Source organism: Eriocheir sinensis, chromosome 9 (assembly GCF_024679095.1).
Source record: "Eriocheir sinensis breed Jianghai 21 chromosome 9, ASM2467909v1, whole genome shotgun sequence".
Classification (NCBI taxonomy): Eukaryota; Metazoa; Arthropoda; class Malacostraca; order Decapoda; family Varunidae; genus Eriocheir; species Eriocheir sinensis.
Window position 1 is genome coordinate 15,838,473 of NC_066517.1, and position 22,264 is coordinate 15,860,736.

The window sequence follows — 22,264 nt, forward strand, 5'->3', positions numbered from 1 at the left end:
AGAGGGAATGATTGCGGAGTGGGGGAATGAAGGGGTAAAATGGGGTGATTGGGGAGTGGGGGAGTGGTGGTGGTAAAAGGAGTGATTGGGGAGTGGGAGTGGTGGGGGAAGGGGTGGGGAAGTAATGAAGGAGCGATTGGGGAGTAAAGGGGAGTGGTGCGGGAGTGGAAAAGGAGTAGTAGAAGTAGTGGGGAGTAGATGACTGATGCGGGGAACTGGGGAGTGGATTAGGGGGCTTTAATTGCGGAAGTGGGGAAGAAGGGGGAGTAGTGGAGTGGTGAGAGAGAGAGAGAGAGAGAGAGAGAGAGAGAGAGAGAGAGAGAGAGAGAGAGAGAGAGAGAGAGAGAGAGAGAGAGAGAGAGAGAGAGAGAGAGAGAGAGAGAGAGAGAGAGAGAGAGAGAGAGAGAGAGAGAGACATATTTTTAAACATTTCTGCGCCCAAGAACACGTAATTTACTAGTCTTTCGTGGGAGTTTAGGGCCTTTCCTGGGGTACTTTTATGACCCTGGTGGTAGTCTGAGCCTTCTTCTGTACCGTGAACCTAAAAGAACATTCATTAGAACTCGATTAACCTCCTTTTTGGCCTTTGGAAATAGTTGGTGTGTGGGAGCATCTGACAATACCAACCAGAGAGAGATTAAAACAACTATAGTAAGCTAACCGGAAATAAATCTAAAATGAGAACCGACAATCTTTATATAAAAAGGAGGAGGAGGAGGAGGAGGAGGCGACAAGGACAGAAGAGGGGAAGGAAGGGGACGGAGATGGACGGGTTAGAGGGGAAGGGAAGGTGAGGGGATGAAGGGGTGAGGGAAGGGGACGGAGATGGACGGGTTAGAGGGGAAGGGAAGGCGAGGGGATGAAGGGGTGAGGGAAGGGGACAGCCAAGAGGAAGGGAAGGCAGTGTCTCATCACCACCCGCCACCCGAGGACCAGCTAACACATCACCACCCACCACCTTCACCACCACCTTCACCACCACCACCACCTTCACCTCCACCCCCCAGAAAAAGAGGAAGTGAGAGTGACCGACAGTGACACTCTCTTTACAGGTAAGTGAAAGTGACGTGTGGCGGTGCAGCAGCCAGGTGATTAAAGGTGAAGAGGGGAAGGTAAACAAGGCGAGTCCACCAGAGAACACTTCATTCCTGGAGCTTTCAATGACGTTTGGCTCACACGAGAAAAGAAGTCATAAAGAAGGCAAACCTCAGGGTGCTTAAAAAACAAGCAAGCGACTCCCTGGACAGTATAAATAAACATATAAAGGGGTGACTCAAAGGAAAAGCCAAGGTAAGGAAAATGGGAAAGGGTTAGCGAAAGAGAGAAAACGGAAGATCGAGAGCCTTACAGTAAAAACCTCGCGTGTTGACATTTGGCTAAGCTGGCGGGCGGACTACATTCCCCCCCACAACGCTGCTTCCAATGGACTGAGCCAAAGCGGGAGGGACGCGGCCTTATGTGCTGCTGCTCCCGCCGCTGCTCATTAAAGCTCGGACGCCGCGAGGAGGAAGGGCACGAGCGGCGCGGCGGCTGTGTTGGACGTTAAAGGTTGATCCTGTCTGTGTCTGTCTGCCTTGGCGAGGACATGAACAGGTGGCAGGAAGGTGTGCAAGGCGCTGGCCTGTTATCTGTGGCTTGTAGGGAGTGTATTGATTGGACGGGGAGGTAGATAACTCACTCTCACTCTCACTCTTACTCTCTCTCTCTCTCTCTCTCCTTGATTTTCGCGGATTGTGCTGCCATTGTCACAGATGCACTCAGGGTAACAGTTATGCAACTTTTCCGTTCGCTGGCCTTCAGCGCGGCGGGAGGCGTGTGTATGCCGGGCTGCCAGCGAGGTGAGTGTTGCAGGCATGTAATACTCCGTCTCTCATTATTCATCACCAGGAGGCGCTGCCTCTGCCCAGCGGCATGGGCGGGGCGGAGACGCACGCCGAGTGTGGCCAGACGCCGTGCCGCCCCCCAAAACGCCGGCAGGAGGTGGTTCCCAAGGAGACACAGCAAATCCAGGACTTCCCTGTCACCGAGCACTCTTCCCGTGACGCCGGCAGGTAAGATTTGACACCCTAGCGACATGAGGTGCCCGCCAGCAGCTCGCGTCACTGTCATGTTAATCCCGTCCACAGGTTCTTGGTGGCAAAGCGGCCGGTCTCGGCAGGGGAGCTGCTCCTCTGCGATACTCCGGTGGTCCTGGGTCCGCGCGCCGCTTGTCATCTCGTCTGTCTGGGCTGCCACGAGCTGATCCGTGATGAATCTGTGCCACGATGCCCGCGGTGCTGGTGGCCTCTGTGCTCGCAGCGCTGTGCTTCCAGCAGCTGCCACGCCGGCGAATGTCCCGTGCTGGCCGCCGACACACAGAGGACCGGCCAGCCACAGCTCTTCGGCTACAGTTCGCGGTACGACGTGATCCTGGTGGTGCGGTGCCTCCTGCTGCGCCGGACCAACCCCGCCGCGTGGCGCAGCCTGCTGGACCTGGCCAGCCACGTGCCCAACCGCCTGCTGGAGGACGACGAGGACCACAGGAACACTGTGAACTACGTGACTCAGGTCCTGCGCGTGGAGGAGGACGCCAAGGTGGTGCACCACGTGCGGGACGCCATCGCCACCAACGTGTATGAGTGGAACAGTCCCTCCGGCGTGAGTCTGCGGGGCCTGTACCTACAGATGGCACGCATCAACCACTCCTGCCGCCCCTCCGTCTCCGTATCGTCTGATAGCTCGGCCACCATGTTCGTCCGCGCGGCCTTCGGGCTGGCGTGCGGCGAGGCTCTCACGGTGCCCTACACGGCCACCATCCACCCGCTGTGGGAGCGCCGCGCCTACACCACGCAGGTGCATTACTTCTCCTGCGACTGTGTGCGGTGCAGCGACCCCGCTGAGCTGGGCCTCCACTACTCGTCGCCGCAGTGCCAGGAGTGTCGCGGCCAGTTCCTGGAGCCCACCACCTGGCTGGAGAAGGCCACTTGGGAGTGCCCGATGTGCGGCGCGCGCCAGGAGGAGGCCGTCATCAGGGACGAGGTGGACCGCTGGATGAGCCGCTTCGACTACGACGACACGTTCATCAGCAGCTCCCCGACAGCCGTGCGCGGCATCCTGAGTGGCGTGGAGATGGCCTTCCACGCGCGGCACTACGTCTGGGTCATGGCGGCACAGGTGGCCCTCAGGACGATCAAGCCGGACCATTCCCGCAAGGCGCTGCTCCTGAAGAAGGAGCTGTGGCTCAAGCTGCTCAGGATCTACGACGTGCTGGAGCCGGGCATGACCAGGAGGCGAGGTGCTGTACCGCCTCTCACCCCGCCTCGGAGATGGAGAAACCACTGACCGGCGTGTGCTGCTGCAGCCTCACCCTAACACACTTTCAACACAGTCTCTCTCTCTCTCTCTCTCTCTCTCTCTCTCTCTCGTGTACGTAACTCGCTTTCCTAACAAGGACTCACACACTCAACACTTCGTGCCCGCACGTAACGCCCCACCCCGCCAACGCCCCGCCGCCACCTGCTGCCTCGACGGGTAAGCGGAGCGGCCAGACGTGTGGGGTGGCAGAGGGTGGCGTCTGGCTGGCTCTCTCGCTTTCCTGGGCGCGCGTGGTTGCTCTCTCTCTCTCTCTCTCTCTCTCTCTAATTGAGTTACCGCAGCAGACGTCACCTCGATCACTTACACGCTCCATTTTTTCTGATCATATTGAGGGTGAAACGTTTGCCTTCACTTCTGATTAACGAGAGAGAGAGAGAGAGAGAGAGAGAGAGAGAGAGAGAGAGAGAGAGAGAGAGAGAGAGAGAGAGAGATAATATTAATTGGTACAAATTTAGTGATTGCAAAGTTGGCATGATGGCTTATTCTTTTCCTTTTTATAACTGTGTGTGTGTGTGTGTGTGTGTGTGTGTGTGTGTGTGTGTGTGTGTGTGTGTGTGTGTGTAAATTCTCTCTCTCTCTCTCTCTCTCTCTTCTTACATAAGGTGATGCTGTTGCTACGTGAGTGAACTTTCTAACTACAATTTATTTTATTATTATTATTTTTTTTACTTTACAGCTTTTGTGGCACTTACACTTTCTTTGTACCGTCACTGGCGTTGGAATAAAGTAGTTTCGTTGCGTTTTTATGGCAGGGCTTAAATTTTTGTCTTCTGGCTGCTGAGGCGACTTATATATTTCTTCTTTCTTAATAGTTGCTTATGTCCTCCTCTTCCTCCTCCTCTTTTCTCGTTCTCTGTAGCAATGCACTCTTCCCGTTCTTTGTGGCAGGGCTTAACTTTTGTCTTCTGGCTGCTCAAGCAATTTATATTTAACCTCTTTTATAATAGTTTCTTATGTCCTCTTCCTATTCCTCCTCCTCCTCTTTTTCTCGTTCTCTGTAGCCATGCACTCTTCTCCTTTTTTTATTGCAGGGCTTAACTTTTGTCTTCTGGCTGCTCAAGCGATTTATATTTAACCTCTTTTATAATAGTTTCTTATGTCCTCTTCCTATTCCTCCTCCTCCTCCTTCTCTTTTTCTCGTTCTCTGTAGCCGTGCACTCTCTTCTCCTTTTTTTTATTGCAGGGCTTAACTTTTTGTCTTCTGGCTGCTGAGAGGGTTTATATTTCAAGTCTTTTTCAGTAGTTTCTTATGTTCTCTTCCTATTCCTCCTTCTCCTCTTTTCTCGCTCTCTGTAGCCATGCACTCTCTTCTCCTTTTTTTATTGCAGGGCTTAACTTTTTGTGTTCTGGCTACTGAGAGGGTTTATATTTCAAGTCTTTTTCATTAGTTTCTTATGTCCTCCTCTTCCTATTCCCCCTCCTCCTCCTCTTTTCCCGTTTTCTGTAGCCATGCACTCTTCTCTTTTTTTACGGCAGGGCTTAACTTTTTGTCTTCTGGCTGCTGAGAGGGATTATATTTCAAGTCTTTTTCATTAGTTTCTTATGTCCTCCTCTTCCTATTCCCCCTCCTCCTCCTCTTTTCCCGTTTTCTGTAGCTATGCACTCTCTTCCCGTTTTCTCTGCATTAGTTCGGTGTTCCTTTACCTCCTAATTTGCCATAGTTAGTAAGTGTCCCTTTTTTCTCCTCCCTTGTCATGATAAATAGTTCGTATGTCCCTCCTCCTCTCCCTCCCTTTCCTATCCATTTGTCTCCATGATAGCTCAGTGCCTCTTCCTCCCTCCCTCGTGCCTCTGCTCTCCCTCTCTCTCTCTCACCCCATCCATCACCCACAAGTCGTAACCTTTCTCTTCCTCATCCTTTACAAATTTGCAGAACCTTTTCCACCTTCATTTTGCATTAGTTGTATAGCCCCCCCCCTACCATTCCTTTTGTCTTCGAAAGCTAAAAAGTGACCAGTGCCCTCCTACTTCTCTTATTCGTCTAAGTTTGCAATGCCCTTTCGTACCATATCCAGGACAGAAAAGCCCGTCCCTGCCTCTCCCTCCCTTTTCCTATTCATCTACGCAGTCCTACAAAGTCCTTTCCAACCATATCTTCCCTCCCTCATGTCTCTTCTCACAGAACCCTACGAAAGCAGAGCCCCTACCTGCCTCTCCTTTCCACCTTCCTTCTCCTTCAATCCTTCCGCCATCACAGGTGTCTTCCGTCCACCCTCTTTAGGCTACGCGTCCATCCCTCCTTTCTTCCTTTAGGCAGAGTACAGAGGCGAGGGTTACTAGGCTGGACAAGGCGACAGGGCAGAGTTCGTAATGGCGTCCTTCCTTCCCTGACCCCCACTAACGCTTGACCCAACACAGGGGTGACACTCTACCACCTGGGGGTCACCGGGGTGGAGCTGACGCGGGCTGAGTGGAATAACGAGATGCTGACGGACCACTTCTTCAGGGAGGAGCTGCGCAAGGCTCTCCGGCACCTGCAGGAGGCGGCGGAGATCATGGGCCTGGAGCCGCCGGGATCACACGAACGGGAATGGCTCAGGAAGATCCAAGTGGCTGTGAATGGGGTGGCGGGGGACCTGGGGGAGGCGGCACCTGTCTACTTCCGTCTCTCTTCGGAGGAGCAAAGCGGCGAGGCGTTAGGGCAGGGCAGGAACGGCCACGTCACCCCATGAATGCCCGTCTCCCCTTCAGGCCAAACGTTTTCTCTGAGCCGTGGGTGACGCTGTGTTCTATTTTCCGGGGAGGGAAGCTGAACTGACTGTACCTCATTCACCTGCGACTATTGAGTGGATTGTTCTACGTTTATGAATGGAGGGAAAAACTGTTGGATGATGTGGAAGTGTGTACTCCATCACCTCCCTCTCTCCCGGCCTCCCCGCCCCTCCACCTCTCCCTCCGTCCTCACGCCGCAGCCGAGGGAGACCTGCCCAACACTCTCTGCATGGCTCTCTATTTATACAACTGATGACGTCACGCTTGCACCCTTGCGATTGGTGGCGACATCCACCAATCACCCCAATCATTCTGCGTGTAACCAGAGAGGGGGGAAGGGGATTAAAACGAGCTATTCTTGCCCGCCGCCTAGGAACACTACACGGAGCTGGCGCCGCAGCCTTATCGCAGGGAAAACAGATGCCCGCACTCAAAGAACGTAAGATATAAAAGCTTGGCTCCTCGGGGCACGGTGACTGAATAAATCTGATTCGGAACAATGTGTTTCAATGGGGGGTTTATGGGGCAGGGTAGGGAGGGGGGTAAGAGAAAAGGGGAGGAAAGAGTAGAGGAAACGAGCGAGTGGGTGGGGGAAGACAAAGGTAAGGAGGGTATGGCAGCGAGACAGAAGAGGAGGGAGAACAAATAGACCAGTAAAAAAAAGACAGATGGAGGCCGCGGGGCTGGGTACGGCACGTGCTGCAGCAGGGCACCAGGCACGGCACCGGCAGCCCCGCCCGGCACCCGCGCCCACGCCCCGCCGTCCCCTCCGCAGTGCCTCGACAACGGGGAATGACGCACAAAAAAGGTGTCGGGTCGGAGGAAGCACACAAGCACGGCAGGTCGGCTGTGTCACCTGGCAGCGTTTATTGGCAGCGAGTAGGTATTTTAGTGTGAGAGAGCAGCTCCGACTCCCTCCAAGCCACCACACGCACGCCAGCACCCGCGCCCCTCGCCACGCCGCGGCTTACGGGGAGGCGACACACGCGGTGCGCCGGGTGAGTGTGTTCAAGTGTGCAGGGACGCGGCGGCCGTCAATTGTTCGCCGCCGCCTAGCTCGGCTGTGCCACGGTGAAGACATCGATCCTTGGCTCTGTGCGAATAGACTGTGCCGCACCGGTGCACGTGCAGGCGCAGCCCTCAGCCCCACCACCTGTGCGCGCGTGTCCATGGGCAGCAGCAGGGCCACGGTGTAGCGGCGGAGTGGTGTCGTGTCCCTGAGGGCGTGAGGCGGGATGGAGGGCGGCGGGAGGTGCGGCCAATGCGGCGCCGCGGCCTCACTGAGGTGCGGCGGCTGCAGCGTCGTCCACTACTGCAGCAAGGAGCACCAGCGGCAGCACTGGCCCGCCCACAAGACCCAGTGCTGGCCCTTCACGTTAGTGACGGACCCTGACGTGGGCAGGTGAGTGGCAGGAACAAGATAACAACCTTACTCCACCGTCCCGTGACTAACACCTGATTCACCAACACTATCAATGACCACACTTATCACTGATTAGTTTCTTTTTGTTCCCAGACACTTGGTGGCTTCTCGCAACCTGAAGGAGGGGCAACTAGTGATCCGTGAGGCCCCCGTGGCACTGGGCCCCACTTCGGAATCCTTCCCCATCTGCCTGGGGTGCCACACCCCCATCAAGGAGGAGGAGGACTTGCCCCGTTGCCCCGCCTGCTCGTGGCCGCTCTGCTCCAAGGAGTGCGCCGCCGCGCCGCGCCACCAGGCCGAGTGTGCCGTGCTGGCCACGGACACCAAGGGGTTGGCGACTCCCAAGAGCTACTCCAAGACACCGCGCTACGACTTGATAATGGTCCTGCGGTGCCTGCTGCTGCAGCAGACCAACCCAGAGGCCTGGAAGAAGGTGCTCGTCATGGAGAGCCACGCGGAGCGGCGGCGGGAGGAGAAAGAGCCGCACACGGAGAGCGCCGTCGTTTACTTAAGTCAGATCCTGGACACGGGCTGGGACGCGGAGACGGTGCGCCATGTGCACGGCGCCATCATCACCAACGCCATCAACACCGTGGGGCCGCAGAGACAGGCGCTGCGGGGCCTCTACACCACGCTGTACCTCATGAACCACTCCTGCTGCCCCAACATTACTATCCGCTCGGATGCAGACTCTACCGTGTACGTGCACGCCGCCGTGCCCATCAAGAAGGGCGAGCCGATCCTCTTCAGCTACGTGCCGCCCTCCGACCCGCTGTGGCGACGGCAGGGCGACCTAAGTGGCCTCTACTACTTCCGGTGCACGTGTGAGCGGTGCACCGACCACACGGAGCTAGGCACCTACTTCTCCCACCCGCGGTGCCCCAAGTGCTCCGAGGGATTCCTGGAGCCTTACGAGGGAGCAGGACGCGCCTGGTCCTGCCCGGAGTGTGGGGAGGAGCGGCCCGAAGAGGAGGTGGCGCGCGAGGCTGAGAAGTTCGCACAGCGGGTCCAGGACGAAGGCACGACGGCGGAGGCGACGCTGCGGCTGCTGGACACCGCCGCCAACACCTACCACATGAACCACTTCGTGTGGCTCACGGCCGCCCAGATGGTACTGCAGCGGCTCGTTGACCCCACGGCGCGCACCCTCAGCCTCCGGCGGGACGTGTGGCGACGCCTGATCGGGCTGTACCAGCGGCTGGAGCCCGGCGTGACGCGCAGGAAAGGTGAGTACATCATTAGGGGCTAAGTCTATATATACCAAGTCAAGTCATACGCAGGTTTGTGGGAGGAGACACGGCCGAGGCGTGGTTTATGCGTGACACTGCTTGGAGCCAAACTAGAGAATGTAGAAACTGGGATTTAGAGAAAACGAGGAAAGGCGTACTAATTTAAATCAATCACTTCAACATGTCCTCCCTCACACCCCATCCCGCCGTTTGTAGTCATTGAAATTACAGTCACGCAATAGCACAATAAAAAGACATATTTTTTCGTCGGTGGCTTTCCTGAACGCGCTGTGAAAGAAGGCGAGAATGCACATCCAGAGTGCACATACGGCCCCAACTTTAGTCACCCCTGAACTGGCGGGTATTTTTTTTTTTGGCTCCAAGTGACGTCATCCCGTTGCTCCGCCCCAAAACCGCCTCCTGCGCGTACCAGTCGCAGTTTTGAAGCAGAGTGACTTGACTGACTTGGTGTATATAGGCTTAAATTAGGGGGAGGAGCAAGTGGGGACATGTATCCGTACTGTACGTTATTTCTTTGTCCCAACACACGACTAAACACTGTTCCTCGGCAGGTGTGTCGCTCCTGAACGCTGCCCTGTTGGAGAAGGAGGCGGCGGCGCTGGAGGTGGCAGCTGCGGGCAACAAGCCGCCACCGCCGGGCTTCGATGAGGGATTGAATCGCACCGTCGCCATGCTGGACCAAGCCATCAAGATTCTGGAGCTGGAGCCGCCGGAGTCCACGGAGCTGCGGTGGCTGCAGACGGCGCGAGATGAGCGGCAGCAAGTGTGTGAACTGATCGTAGCGCTGGGCGGGGCGGTGGTCGGGGAGTGAACGTCCCGGCACCCCCTGAGGACACCCCCGCCCGCGGCACACAGCCCCTCCCCCCCCCCCACCCGTGCAGCCCCTGCAGCGCTGCCTTCGGTCCCCACTCTTTAGAGGAGGCTGGAGGGTGCCCAGAGGAAGCAGCAAAAGCTGTCATTAGGAGCCCCTGAAGAGGCTCGCCGGCGGGCGCACGCAACGAATTCCTTGTATAAAAGTATTCACCTTTCCAAGTGTTTCCTTCCCCTCCAGCATCCTTCTCTCTCCTCCTCCCCTTCCAAAAGGTTGAGAAACAAACACACAGACACACACAGTGACGTCAGAAAACACGCAACACAGCCCCAACACAGCGCGGGGCAGCTCGTCACGATGCCCACGTGATGATTAGATAAAAACAAGATAATAAAAATGAGATAAAAGGCAACGGGCGATAGGCGGCAGGAAACGATAAGAACGCAATGTTATGACGTCACGAGTGAGAGGAAACCCCCACACTGACATTCCCTACACGCCGCAGCCCCCGCGCCGCGCCCACACTCGCCTGTGCACCACTTAACAATTCACAGTGTCAATAAGGCTGTCCCTAATAGTCATTCCCACGCAGTCCTGCCGCGCGCCGGACTTCCCGACTGACGCAAGCGAGGCAGCGAGGCCGGCGGGTGCTCCAAGTGACACGCCGCTCTGTGTTGACTTAGGGTGTGAGGGTGACCATGACACCACTGCACCGTCAGCACCCTTTCTCCCCATAACCATTTCCTCTCTCTCTCTCTCTCTCTCTCTCTCTCTCTCTCTCTCTCTCTCATTCCTCCCACCTGTGTATTCTCTCTACATTTCTTAGTCTTTATCTCTCTCCCACTTATGTTTTTATCTCTTATAATACTTCCTCCTCTTTTCCTGTCTCTCCATTCCCTCTCCCTTTCCACCCTTCTTCCCCTTTATCTTTTTCTCCCACTCATCTCTTTATCTCCAACCACTTCCTCCTCTTCCTCTGTTCCTCTTCTTCCCTTCCTCCTTTCCACCTGTCTTCCCCTTTATCTCCCTCCTCCAACTCATATTTACCACCCATACCATTTCCTCCTCTCCTCCAGCCCCTCTTCTTCCCCTCTTCATTTTTACCTGTGTACCTATTCTCTCTACCTTTTCTTCATTCTTCCCTTCGTCTACCCGCAACCACTCATAACACTTCACTCCTGTCCCCTTGAAAAAAAATAATTAGGTGAGTGAAAGGATATATTTTCGGATTCATCGGTAATTCTGCGCTCTCCCTTTTCGACTGATAAAGGAAATGAGTTAAATCTGGCTTGGTAATAGTTTGTCCTTCGTGGGAGATTTAGGTAAAGACGCCGAAGACAAGTAAACGGAGAGGAGGAAAGGAAAACAGACAAAGGGTATAGAGACGAAAATAAAGGAGAAGAGAGAAGGAAAGAAATGGAAATGAGTGGATGCGGGAAGGGAAAGTTTGATAAATATAAGAACCGGACGCAAGGGATGAAGAAAATAGATAAGTTATTGAGGTACGTGAGAAGGGGAGGGAAAAAATAAGTAACAACGAACTGACTCAAATATGTGAACAAGAATATGAAATCGAAAAAAAAAAACTAAAGGAAACGAGAAAATAAGAAATAAGTAAAAGACGAAAGAGAAATACAAGAAACAACAACAAACAAGAAGAGAAAATAGGAAGAAAATAAAGAAAACGAGAAAATATAAATAAATTATACATAAAAAAACAAGAATATAAATAAGAAAAATAAAGAAAACGAGACAATTAAGGAACAAATGAAAAACAAAAGACAAACAAAACGAAGGAAAAAAAAAAATAGAAAGACTTAGAATGTATATATATATAAAAAAAAAAATCAGTGCACAGTAAAAAAATGGACATCGTTAGGACGAGAGAAAAAACGGGAAAATGTGAAAACGTCCTAAAAGTGATGATGGATGTGTGTGTATGTGTGTGTGTGTGTGTGTGTGTGTGTGTGTGTGTGTGTAATAATGCTGAGCGGGAGGGTTGCCAACCTAATGTCACTCATCCCCTCTTAAACATACACACACACACACACACACAACTATATATGCCTTCCAAGAACAACACCTACTATACTACACCACTACCACCACCACCACTACTACTACTACTACTACTACTACTACAACCACTACTACTACTACGACAGAAAAAGACGAGAGCAAATCCGTATCGTGGCGAGATTAGCAGCGAACCAAATAAAGAAAAAAAAAGTGAGATACGAGATTCGACGGGCAGGTGAACGGCGATAGTAGGAAGGTGAAGGTGAGCTGCTTTGGCATACCTGAGATTACAGTGAAAGATGAACACACGAACACTGACTTGAGGAAACGCGAACACGTATGAATAAAGTTTAAACGGGTGAATGGAAAAAGAAGTAAACTATCCGGTAAGAGAAGAGAGAAGGAAGGAAGGAAAGAAGCAGCAAAATGAATATAAGAAAAAAGAAAGGAATGAAAGGAAGGAGGACAGAAAGAAAGTTGACAAAAGTAAACAAATAAAATCACACACACACACACACATACACACACACACACACACACACACACACACACACACACACACACACACACACACAGGAAAACGGGAATCAAATACAAAATTGAATATAGATTAGCAGATTGATTTGGTAACGTTCACTAGCCTCGATATTTGGAAATGGAGGAAAGAAGTAAACTTGCCGATTATTGATAACAGATAAACCATCACGAAGAGATTAAAGAGGAAAGGGACAATGAAATACAAACTGAATAAAGATTAGAAGACTGATTTAATAAAGTACACTAACCTCAGTAATTCTGGAGGATAAATAGACGGTTGAGTTGAAAAAAAGTAAACTACCCGATAAGAGATAACGTAACACTAAGATATTAGAAAGGGAACAGAAAACAAATACAGTGATGAATAAAATTAGAATGTTGGATTGAATATGGAGACAAATAAACGATAGAAATGATAAAAAGAAACAAACATGAAAAGATTAAAAGAAAACGGGACTAAAACGCAATCGAATGAGGTTTAAAAGACTGATAAAATTAAAAACACTAACCTCCGTAATTGAATATGAAGATGAATGAACGATTGAACGAAAAAGAAGTAAAGTGTCCAGTAGTAACACGAATAGATTAAAATGGAAACTGCAATGAAATACAAAACTACAAAAAACTGAACACTGATTTAATACAGTTTACTAACCTCGATAACTGAATATAGAGATGAATAAACGATTGAGGTCTAAATAATTAAAGTATCCCATAATGACACGAGTAGATTAAACTGGAAACTGAAATAAAATACCGTACAATAATGAATAAAGATTAGAAGAGTGATTTATTACAGCAAACTAACCTCAGTAATTGAATATGGAGATGAAAAACGATTGAGGTCTAAATAATTAAAGTATCCCATTATGACACGAGTAGATTAAACTGGAAACTGAAATAAAATACCGTACAATAATGAATAAAGATTAGAAGAGTGATTTATTACAGCAAACTAACCTCAGTAATTGAATATGGAAATGAATAAACGATTGAACTGAGAAGAAGCAAAGTATCCCATTATGACACGAATAGATTAGAATGGAAACTGAAATCAAATACAGTGCAATAATGAATAAAGATTAGAACTTTGATTTATTACAGCAAATTAACCTCTGAAATTGAAAAAACGATTGAGGTGAAAAGAAGTAAAGTATCCCATTATGACACGAGTAGATTAAAATGGAAACTGAAATCAAATACAGTGCAATAATGAATAAAGATTAGAACTTTGATTTATTACAGTACAATACCCTCGGTGATTGAATATGGAGATGAATAAACGATTGAACTGAAAAGAAGCAAAGTATCCAATAATGACACGAATAGATTAAAATGGAAACTGGAATCAAATAAAAAAAATAACGAAGCTTAGCATATTGATTTCCTACAGTACACTAACCTCGGTAATTGAATATGGAGATGAATAAACGATTGAACTAAAAAAAAGTAAAGTAACCAATAATAAAACGAGTAGATAAAAAAAATGCAGTCAAATACAAAACTGAACGAAGATTAGCAGATTCATTTCCTACAGTACACTAACCTCGGTAATTAAATATGGAGATGAATAAACGATTGAACTAAAAAAAAGTAAAGTAACCAATAATAAAACGAGTAGATAAAAAAACTGAAATCAAACACAAAACTGAACGAAGATTACCAGATTCATTTCCTACAGTACACTAACCTCGCTAACTACAAGTAGGGATTATTAACACGGAAAAGTGAACCAAATACCACCAAGGTTAATACACACATACACAATGAAGGCCCGACTTGCTCCCTCACGCTCTTACCGAATTGAAACGAAACTGACACGAAGGAGGAATAACATGGCCTCAATTTGTCTCCTCATAAAAGTATAATCATCATACGTGAGGACACCTGGGTTATGAATCAGGGAAGGACGGAAGACAGGTGAGAGGGAGGGCAAAAATGATAGATAGAAGGAAAGAAAGAAGAAATGAATGTAAGAAAAAAAGAAAGAAGGAAGGAAAGAAGCAACAAAATGAACATAAGAAAAAAGAAAGGAATGAAAGGAAGGACAGAAAGGAAGTCGACTAAAGTACACAAATAAAATCACACACACACACACACACACACACACACACACACACACACACACACACACACACACACACACACACACACACACACTTCCTATACATGGCACAACTTGATAACAAACAAACAAACAAACGTAAAAATAAACATTAGAACGGTAGAAAACAAATAAACAACTTAAAAGGAAAACAAAAAGAAAGGAAAAAAAGAAAATCAAACTAACCACGTAGAGGGAGAAAAAACAACAACTTAGAAAACAAGAGAAAAAGTAAGAAAAACAAAAACATAAAAGGAGAAAAAAAATTAAACAACTTAGAAACAGTATCAAAGCGACAAGGAAAAACAAACACAACAAAAACAAAAACGTGGAGGGGAAAAAAAAACTTAAAAACAGTATCACAGCGGCAAAGAAAAACAAGCAAAACAAAAACAAAACAAAAGCGTGGAGGGAAAAAAACACCTTAAAAACAGTATCAAAGCGACAAGGAAAAACAAATAAAACAACAAAAAAACAACAACGACTAGAGAAAAACAATCCCACCAATCCGTCTTTCGCATTCTTGATTTACAGAACTTATCTAATCTCAGTCGTCCCCGCTGTTCGTGTTGAGTCCCTGCTTGTCCGCCGCCAACAACACACGTCTTGTTCTGCGCCCCACGACACATGACACAGTGGGCCAGTTCGACGGTCCAACACGGAGCCAGTCATTGCGAGCCACCAAACCAAACTGTATTCTCCACAATGACCCGTTACTTCTACTCAGTACCAGATACTAAAGAGAGATTTCCCGTATAGTTTCCTAAAGTTTCCTCCTTATTATGTCAACGCTAATGACCTAAGTCTATATACACCAAGTCAAGTCATACACAGGTTTGTGGGAGGAGACACGGGCGAGGCGTGGTTTATGCGTGACACTGCTTGGAGCCAAACTAGAGACTGTAGAAACAGGGATTTAGAGAAAACGAGGAAAGGCGTACTAATTTAAAACTTCAACATGCCCTCCCTCACACCCCAGACCGCCGTTTGTAGTCATTGAAATTACAGTCACGCAATAGCACAATAAAAAGACACTTTTTCGTCAGTGGCTTGCCTGAACGTGCTGTGAAAGAAGGCGATAAAGCACATCCAGAGTGTACATACGGCCCCAATTTTAGTCACCCTTGAACTAGCAGGTATTTTTTTTTGGCCCCAAGTGACGTCATCCCGCTGCTCCGCCCAAAACCGCCTCCTGCGCGTACCAGTCGCAGTTTTGAAGCAGAGTGACTTGACTTGGTATATATAGACTTAGCTAATGACTATACGGGGCATTTTCGTCGTGTTTTGTGTTTGGTTGCGGAGCTTACAAATTTGCCGTACTGGGGCCATATTCTTACGCATTTCGGAGCCTAAGCACACATATTTGACAAGGCTTTCATAAGAGTTCGGAGCATTTCCAGGGGTAGTTTTATGACCCTGGCGTTAGACTGTCCCTTCTGTACCATGAACCTAATAAAACACTCCTTAGAACTCGATTGATCTCCTTTTTGTCATTTGGAAATAATTGAACCGAGAGGTGGCAGCGTCTGAGAACAGCACCCCTGGGACTATAAAACTGGTATAGTGGTGGGGACCCGAGTACTTTCTGCAAACCGAGTGATTTGGTTTTGATTACTCTTCAAAACCGAGTACTGAACGATGACTGAATGATTACTTTGCTCAGTCGACAGCTAGGAGGGAACAGAACGTACAGGGATGGCAGTCTTATCAAAGGATGCTAGATTAACGGGGGGGGGGGGGGGGTTCAAAGGGTTGCAAGAGATGAAAAGTGTTCATATTCGTCTGAGGACAGATGGCTTTAAGATAATGTCTTTAACATTCTATGTGAAATTCAAACAATATCAAATTTTCTTCTTATTTTCAAAGAGTTCCAGTGCTTCACTCCTGCTCGAGATAAAACAGAAAGGTCAAGGTGTAGAGATTATAAGACAGATGTTGGTATGAGGCAGTTAATTAACACACATAAACATTCCACGCCCCGAGTGTTGCGCAAAATTTATGTTTTTAACTGCGATGATGAGTTTCATTTCCCAGACTGATGATCTATAATGTGATTTAATAATTTAATTACTCTTGCCTTATTAGTCCATAATTGACCAAGTAATTGGAATCCAAGAACAGAATAAACCGAGTACTACTTACACCGAAACGAACATCCCTAAAAAAGTGGCCCATTGAGTCAGCCACAGTCAGTCGGTTGATCAGTCGCTGGCCGCACGTACCCGGGACGTGAGAAGCCAGCAGGACGTCCATGATTAATTTTACGCCTCGGTCCAATTCCGTTATTTGTCTGACCTCTATCAACACAAAAACGGCCTCGGCTCCACCTCTCGGGATGAGCTGAATAAAGCCAGACAGTCGCTTTTCGCATGATACAAAACACATCATCACTTGCAGGACACTTTTGTACAAACTATGTATTCTTCGTCCCTCCCTTCCTTTTGTGACATGAAGCTTGTTTATTTCGCTTCCACCAATAACACCATGACTCCAGTTCTGCCCCTCACAATAAGTTGAATAAGTCAGTCTGTCGCTTCCCACGAGATACAAAACAGGAAACACTTCTTGGACACGTCTGTTAACAGGAAACACTTCTTGGACACGTCTGTTTACTTCTCGTCCCTTCCTCTTCCCTTAGTGACAACGGTAAGTTTGTTTGTCTTACTTCCACCGACATCAACACCATGACTCCAGTTCTGCCCCTCGCGATAAGTTAATTTAAATCGGTCACTATCATGATACGAAACAGGAAACATAGGACACGTCTGTCATGCTCCTCGTCCCTTCCTCTCCCTAGTGAGATCCAGTGAGTTTGTTTGTCTCACTCCCACCAACAACACGACGGTGGCTTTTGCTCCCCTCCTCAGGATATGATGAATGAAGTCAGTCAGTCGTTTTCACAAGTTTGAAAACACAGGAAACACTTCCACAACACATCTTTTATAAGCCTCGGCCGCCCCTTTCCCTAATGAGACCAGTAACTGTTAGCTTGCTTGTCTCATTCCCACCAAAAGCAAAATGATGGCTTCTGCTCCCCTCCTCACGACATGATGAATGAAGCCAGTCAGACGTTTTCACAAGATTAAAAACACAGGAAACACTTACACAACGCATTATATAAACCTCGCCCCTTCCTTTCCCGGGGGACAACAGTGAACTTGTTTGTCACGGTTCCATCAACAATACGATCACTCCTATCCAATGCCATCTTACGCCATGCACGAGAAGCCAAATGCAGTCAGTCAGGCGCTTTCAATGATACCAAACATACCAAACACTTCTCATTCCCTCCTTCCCCTACTGATAACTGCAACCTTGTTTGTCTCGCTCCCACCAACAGCATGCACAATGAGAGTCAGTCAGTCAGTCAGATTTACCAGACACACGACGGACTTGCAGGACATGTCTATGGTTATCTTATTTGTTTCAACCGGAGCTGATTCCTTTGCTGTAGAAATAAAAAAAAAATGTCCCTTTCCCTAGAGGTCATTAACTCTCAAGCAACGGCCACTAATAGTCTGCGCCGCACATAAATTATAGTCTAGTCAGATGCTCTCCTCAAGGTCACACGCCGAGATTGTTGCAGGCAGGGTAACAAGAAGCCTTGATACTTATTTGCTTCGCTCCGCCTCGCCTCGCTTCGTCTCCTTTTTAAGAGTCGCCGTTTTGGCTTGAGGTGAAGGAATAGCAAGAAGCCTACACATTCTCCTCGCTTTGCTTCACTTCACCTCATTTCCTCGTATGGGTCGCCGTTCTTGTTTGATGTGAGGGTAAGACGTCTAATCGCCTCATTTTGCCTCGCCTCGCTTCAATTCATTTCCTCGTATGGGTCGCCGTTCTTGTTTGATGTGAGGGTAAGACGTCTAATCGCCTCGTTTTGCCTCGCCTCGCTTCAATTCATTTCCTCGTATGAGTCGCCGTTTTTGCTTGATGTGATGAGGGTAGCATGAAGCCTAGACATTCGCTTCGCCTTTTTTCCGTCGTGCAAGTGTCGCTGTTTCTGCTCGAGGGGCCACGTTGTGCTCGGTGACCTTCAAGAATTCGTGGTAAGGTGACATTACTTGACATTTTTTCGACTATTTATCTTTACTATTACCTGCAAGCGGATTGAAGCGGAGAGGGATGGGCGGCCTCCTCACACGCTTGCCTCCTGTTACCTGTCCGTTCTCAGGTGAGTTCCGATTCCCTAAGCATTCAGACATCTATATATTTTTACTTTTATTTGCCTATTGATCCGTGTTAAACTTGCGATTCTATAATAAAGAAGAAGAAGAAGAAGATGATGATGATGAAGAAAATAATGAAGAAGATAATGAAAAAGATGATGAAGATGAAGAAGAAGAAAAAAAAGGAAGAAGGAGAAGAAGAAGAAGAAGAAAGGAGGTGGAGAATGAAGAGAATGACAATGAGATGGAGAGAGAAGCAAGAGGGCAGGAACAGAAGAAAGGAAAATAATGCAGAAGAAAATAAGAAAAATAAGAAAAAGAAAAAGAGGGCAGAAAAAAGAAGACAGAAGAAGTAGTAATAGTAGTAATAGGAGCAGTAGCAATAGTAAGCAGTATGGTGGCAGAGGTGTAAGCAAAGGCGTGCAATCAAGACCAACACAAACACGGATCTACTCACTCTCCAGGAACTCTCTGCAAGACGGCTCGAAGTCAAGAACCTCCTGCGTGCATCCCCCGAGGGTCAGCTCGCTCAGGTTGGTGACGCCGACGGTGGAGGCCATGTCCGTCGTGATGTCCGTAGTCTCCATCTTGCTCTCCGTCAGTAGCGTTCAGTAGATAAGCAAACTGTTATTCTTTCTCTAACTAGCGTCACATTCGGTCTTTCAAGTCCCTCAGTTTAATTAAGCGTCCGCACGTTCTGTTTGTTCTCGACGTGTTCAAGGTCTTAATGAAAAAACAGTGGCGAATGAGATTTAAGAATGAGATTTAAGGATGAGATTTAAGGATGAGATTTAAGGATGAGATTTAAGGATGAGATTTAAGGATGAGATTTTAATGGCGCAACGTGAGGCAAGTGTCCGCAGTGTCAATAGCTTAATAGTTCTCGTGATGACGGTGACAGTGGAGAGAACGATAGGGGGGGGGGGGGTGACAGTGAGGGTAGAGAAGGCTGCGCGCGGAGTGGTGAGGCAGGGCAGGGCTGTGTGTCCGAACCAACCGAGGAGCACCCCAAGACTGAGGTTGCGTCAAGGTGGTCTTCTTAACCCTGCGCTGAGAGGCGACGCAAGTCAGCAAGGGTGGTCCTACTCCTGTGCGCCTCAAGTGATGTAACACACGGGTCGGGGAAGGGTGGGGAGGGGGTTAAAACAATGAACAATGCCGTGGAAAGAGCAATAACGTTTTCTTTCCTTCTCTGAGCTTGAGGAAGGGGTCAGATGGTTGTTGTGAGAGTTACAGGAACGTTCGAGAGAGTACCGCAAGAGAGACGGAGGGAAAAACAAGAACCTCACAGACACAGCAATGCATGTCAATTCTGAGTCAGCACTTCCCTCACTTTCTTCCTCCTCTGCACCTCTGGGGATAGGCCAGACGAGTTGTGTGGGTTGGGTTAGGTTAGTCTGATGCAAGGGAACTGTGTGGGGACGAATGGAACAGCCTCACACGAATACCAATGCACCTCACTTATGATTCAGCGCTTTTTTTCTCTTCCTTCTTGAGCCTCTAGCGATGGGACGGGTTACAGGAGCGTCCGGGAGAGTTTGGGGCAAGGGGACAATGTGGGGATGAAAGAAACAGCCTCACACGAATACCAATGCACCTCACTTCTGTTTCAGCGCTTTCTTTCCTGTTCCTCTCTCTCTGCGCCTCCGGGGATGGCCCAGACGGGTTAGAGAGCGGTTACAGGAACGCCCGCGAGAGTATCGTAAGAGAACAATAGGGGGAGGGAGCAACACCCTCACACGGACCCTATACAAAGCACGCCGTCACTTGTCACTTCAGAGCCAGCTTGTTCTTGCGTCTGGCCGAGCTGGGTGGAGGTAAATGACTCTTGGGTCCCCGCACCGGCGCTCCACGACACACCCCTGCGGCTTGGTTGAGATCCTTCTTCGGCGGGTGATTCGGTCGTATTGCCCCGCCGCCGCCGCCGCCTCGCGTTTTATTGGCGGGGATCAGGCGGGTGGATGGAGGGCTTCGAAGGTCATGGTGACGCAACAGACGGCTGACTCGTCCCTCCCTTCCTCTGTTCCCACCTTGCCTTTCTTCTTCACGTGTACCTGTAATGGGAGAGATGGTGATTAACTTTAACGAGAGGGAGCAATTATTTTCGCACGATTAAGGTGATAAACAAAGTAGAGGTGTACATAGACGCCACGATGGTCCAGAAAAAGAAAAAAAATGATGATGGTAAAAAGAGAGGAAGATGGCAAAAGAGACAGGAATTTGATGAATGTGAAACAGAAAGGTGATAAAAGAGGGAGGAAGAAGATGATAAAAGAGGAGAGAGGAACATGACTAAAGGGACAGAAGAATATGATGAAAAGAGAAGCAGAAAGATAAGGAAGGAGAGGGAGGAAGAAAATGACCAAAGAAGAGACAGAGGAAGAAGCTGACAAAAGAGACAGAGGGAGGAAGATGACAAAAAAAAAAAGAGACATTGACGGAAGATAACAAACGAAACAGAGGAAGAAAATGACAAAATAGACAGGGAAAGATGACAAAAAGACAGGACAATAAAAAAAAACAGGAGAAAGATGACAAAAAGAGACACGGAAGGAAAATAACAAACGAAACAGATAAAGAAAATGACAAAACAGACACAGGAAGATAAAAAAAAGAGACAGGGAGAAGAAAACAGACAGCAAGAGAAACATGACAAAAAAAGAGACATAGAAGGAAGATAACAAAACGAAACAGATAAAGAAAACGACAAACAAAACAGACAGAGGAAGATAAAAAAAAGAGACAGGGAGAACAAAACCGACAGCAAGAGGAACATGACAAAAAAAGAGACATAGAAGGAAAATAACAAACGAAACAGAGGAAGAAAATGACAAAACAGACAGGAAGATAAAAAAAGAGACAGGGAGAAGAAAACAGACAGCAAGAGAAACATCACAATAAAAGACACATAGAAGGAAGAAAACAAAACGAAACAGAGGAAGAAAATGACAAAACAGACAGGAAGATAAAAAAAGAGACAGGAAGAAGAAAACAGACAGCAAGAGAAACATCACAATAAAAGACACATAGAAGGAAGAAAACAAAACGAAACAGAGGAAGAAAATGACAAAACAGACAGGAAGATAAAAAAAGAGACAGGAAGAAGAAAACAGACAGCAAGAGAAACATCACAATAAAAGACACATAGAAGGAAGATAACAAAACGAAACAGAGGAAGAAAATGACAAAACAGACAGGAAGATAAAAAAGAGACAGGGAGAAGAAAACAGACAGCAAGAGGAACATGACAAAAAAAAGAGATATAGAAGGAATATAACAAAACGAAACAGGAAGAAAATGACAAAACAGACAGGAAGATAAAAAAAGAGACAGGAAGAAGAAAACAGACAGCAAGAGAAACATCACAAAAAAAGGAGCCATAGAAGGAAGAAAACAAAACGAAAACAATGAAGAAAATGACAAACAAAACAGACAGAGTACCAAATAAAAACAGACATTCAGAAGACTGCAGCAAAGACAGTCCAGGTTTAATATTACAGTATGCTTCAACAATACCAGACCTCCCCTCCTCCCCACCAGTCCCTTCCTCTAACCACCCCGCCTCTGATTGCGAGTCTCGAAGGCAGGCAGTGCTGTTACCAAACCTGCCGCCACACTAAGGGGAAAGAATGACGGTTTTGTGAGGCTGACGAGGCGCATAAGAGGTTAAGCAAGTGGAAAAACTCGACTTGATGTGTCTGGTAACAGTGGCCTTGAAGATGGAGACTTTAGGATGATTCTTTTTGATTGAGAGAGAGAGAGAGAGAGAGAGAGAGAGAGAGAGAGAGAGAGAGAGAGAGAGAGAGAGAGAGAGAGAGAGAGAGAGAGAGAGAGAGAGAGAGAGAGAGAGAGAGAGAGAGAGAGAGAGAGAGAGAGAGAGAGAGAGAG

General features: G+C 48.2%; 3 protein-coding genes across 7 annotated transcripts in view; 2 read left to right on the forward strand and 1 right to left on the reverse strand.

The window, feature by feature from the left end:
• Positions 1-22,264, reverse strand: part of LOC126995984 (organic solute transporter subunit alpha-like) — a 58,886-nt gene that overhangs the window by 28,247 nt on the left and 8,375 nt on the right. The window contains exons 2-3 of one of the 4 annotated variants that reach the window (XM_050855937.1): positions 20,237-20,430; positions 18,834-19,099 (exon numbers count right to left, since the gene is read on the reverse strand). In XM_050855937.1, coding sequence (XP_050711894.1) covers positions 18,834-18,963 — 130 coding nt within the window. In that variant the 5' untranslated portion in view covers positions 18,964-19,099; positions 20,237-20,430. Of the gene's footprint in view, positions 1-18,833; positions 20,431-22,264 lie in introns of all 4 variants that reach the window. The other 3 variants (XM_050855935.1, XM_050855934.1, XM_050855938.1) reach the window with 3 other exon arrangements.
• On the forward strand, positions 145-6,566 carry LOC126995978 (SET domain-containing protein SmydA-8-like). Of its 2 annotated transcripts, XM_050855929.1 has the most exons (5): positions 145-790; positions 852-1,052; positions 1,888-2,051; positions 2,127-3,274; positions 5,713-6,566. In XM_050855929.1, the coding sequence occupies exons 3-5, from the start codon at positions 1,912-1,914 to the stop codon at positions 6,024-6,026; spliced, it is 1,602 nt and encodes a 533-aa protein (XP_050711886.1). In that variant the 5' UTR covers positions 145-790; positions 852-1,052; positions 1,888-1,911; the 3' UTR covers positions 6,027-6,566. The 2 variants fall into 2 exon arrangements, with proteins under 2 accessions (XP_050711886.1, XP_050711887.1); XM_050855930.1 differs by lacking the exons at positions 145-790; positions 852-1,052 and adding an exon at positions 1,350-1,604.
• Positions 6,894-12,150, forward strand: LOC126995983 (SET domain-containing protein SmydA-8-like). Its single transcript, XM_050855933.1, has 3 exons — positions 6,894-7,468; positions 7,583-8,715; positions 9,291-12,150. The coding sequence occupies exons 1-3, from the start codon at positions 7,302-7,304 to the stop codon at positions 9,548-9,550; spliced, it is 1,560 nt and encodes a 519-aa protein (XP_050711890.1). The 5' UTR covers positions 6,894-7,301; the 3' UTR covers positions 9,551-12,150.

Coding starts and splice junctions, on each gene's coding strand:
- LOC126995983 (XM_050855933.1), top strand. CDS start 7,302: ATGGAGGGCGGCGGGAGGTGCGGCCAATGCGGCGCCGCGGCCTCACTG. Junction 7,469..7,582: donor ACGGACCCTGACGTGGGCAG/GTGAGTGGCAGG, acceptor TTTTGTTCCCAG/ACACTTGGTGGCTTCTCGCA. Junction 8,716..9,290: donor CGGCGTGACGCGCAGGAAAG/GTGAGTACATCA, acceptor GTTCCTCGGCAG/GTGTGTCGCTCCTGAACGCT.
- LOC126995978 (XM_050855929.1), top strand. CDS start 1,912: ATGGGCGGGGCGGAGACGCACGCCGAGTGTGGCCAGACGCCGTGCCGC. Junction 2,052..2,126: donor TCTTCCCGTGACGCCGGCAG/GTAAGATTTGAC, acceptor TCCCGTCCACAG/GTTCTTGGTGGCAAAGCGGC. Junction 3,275..5,712: donor GGGCATGACCAGGAGGCGAG/GTGCTGTACCGC, acceptor GACCCAACACAG/GGGTGACACTCTACCACCTG.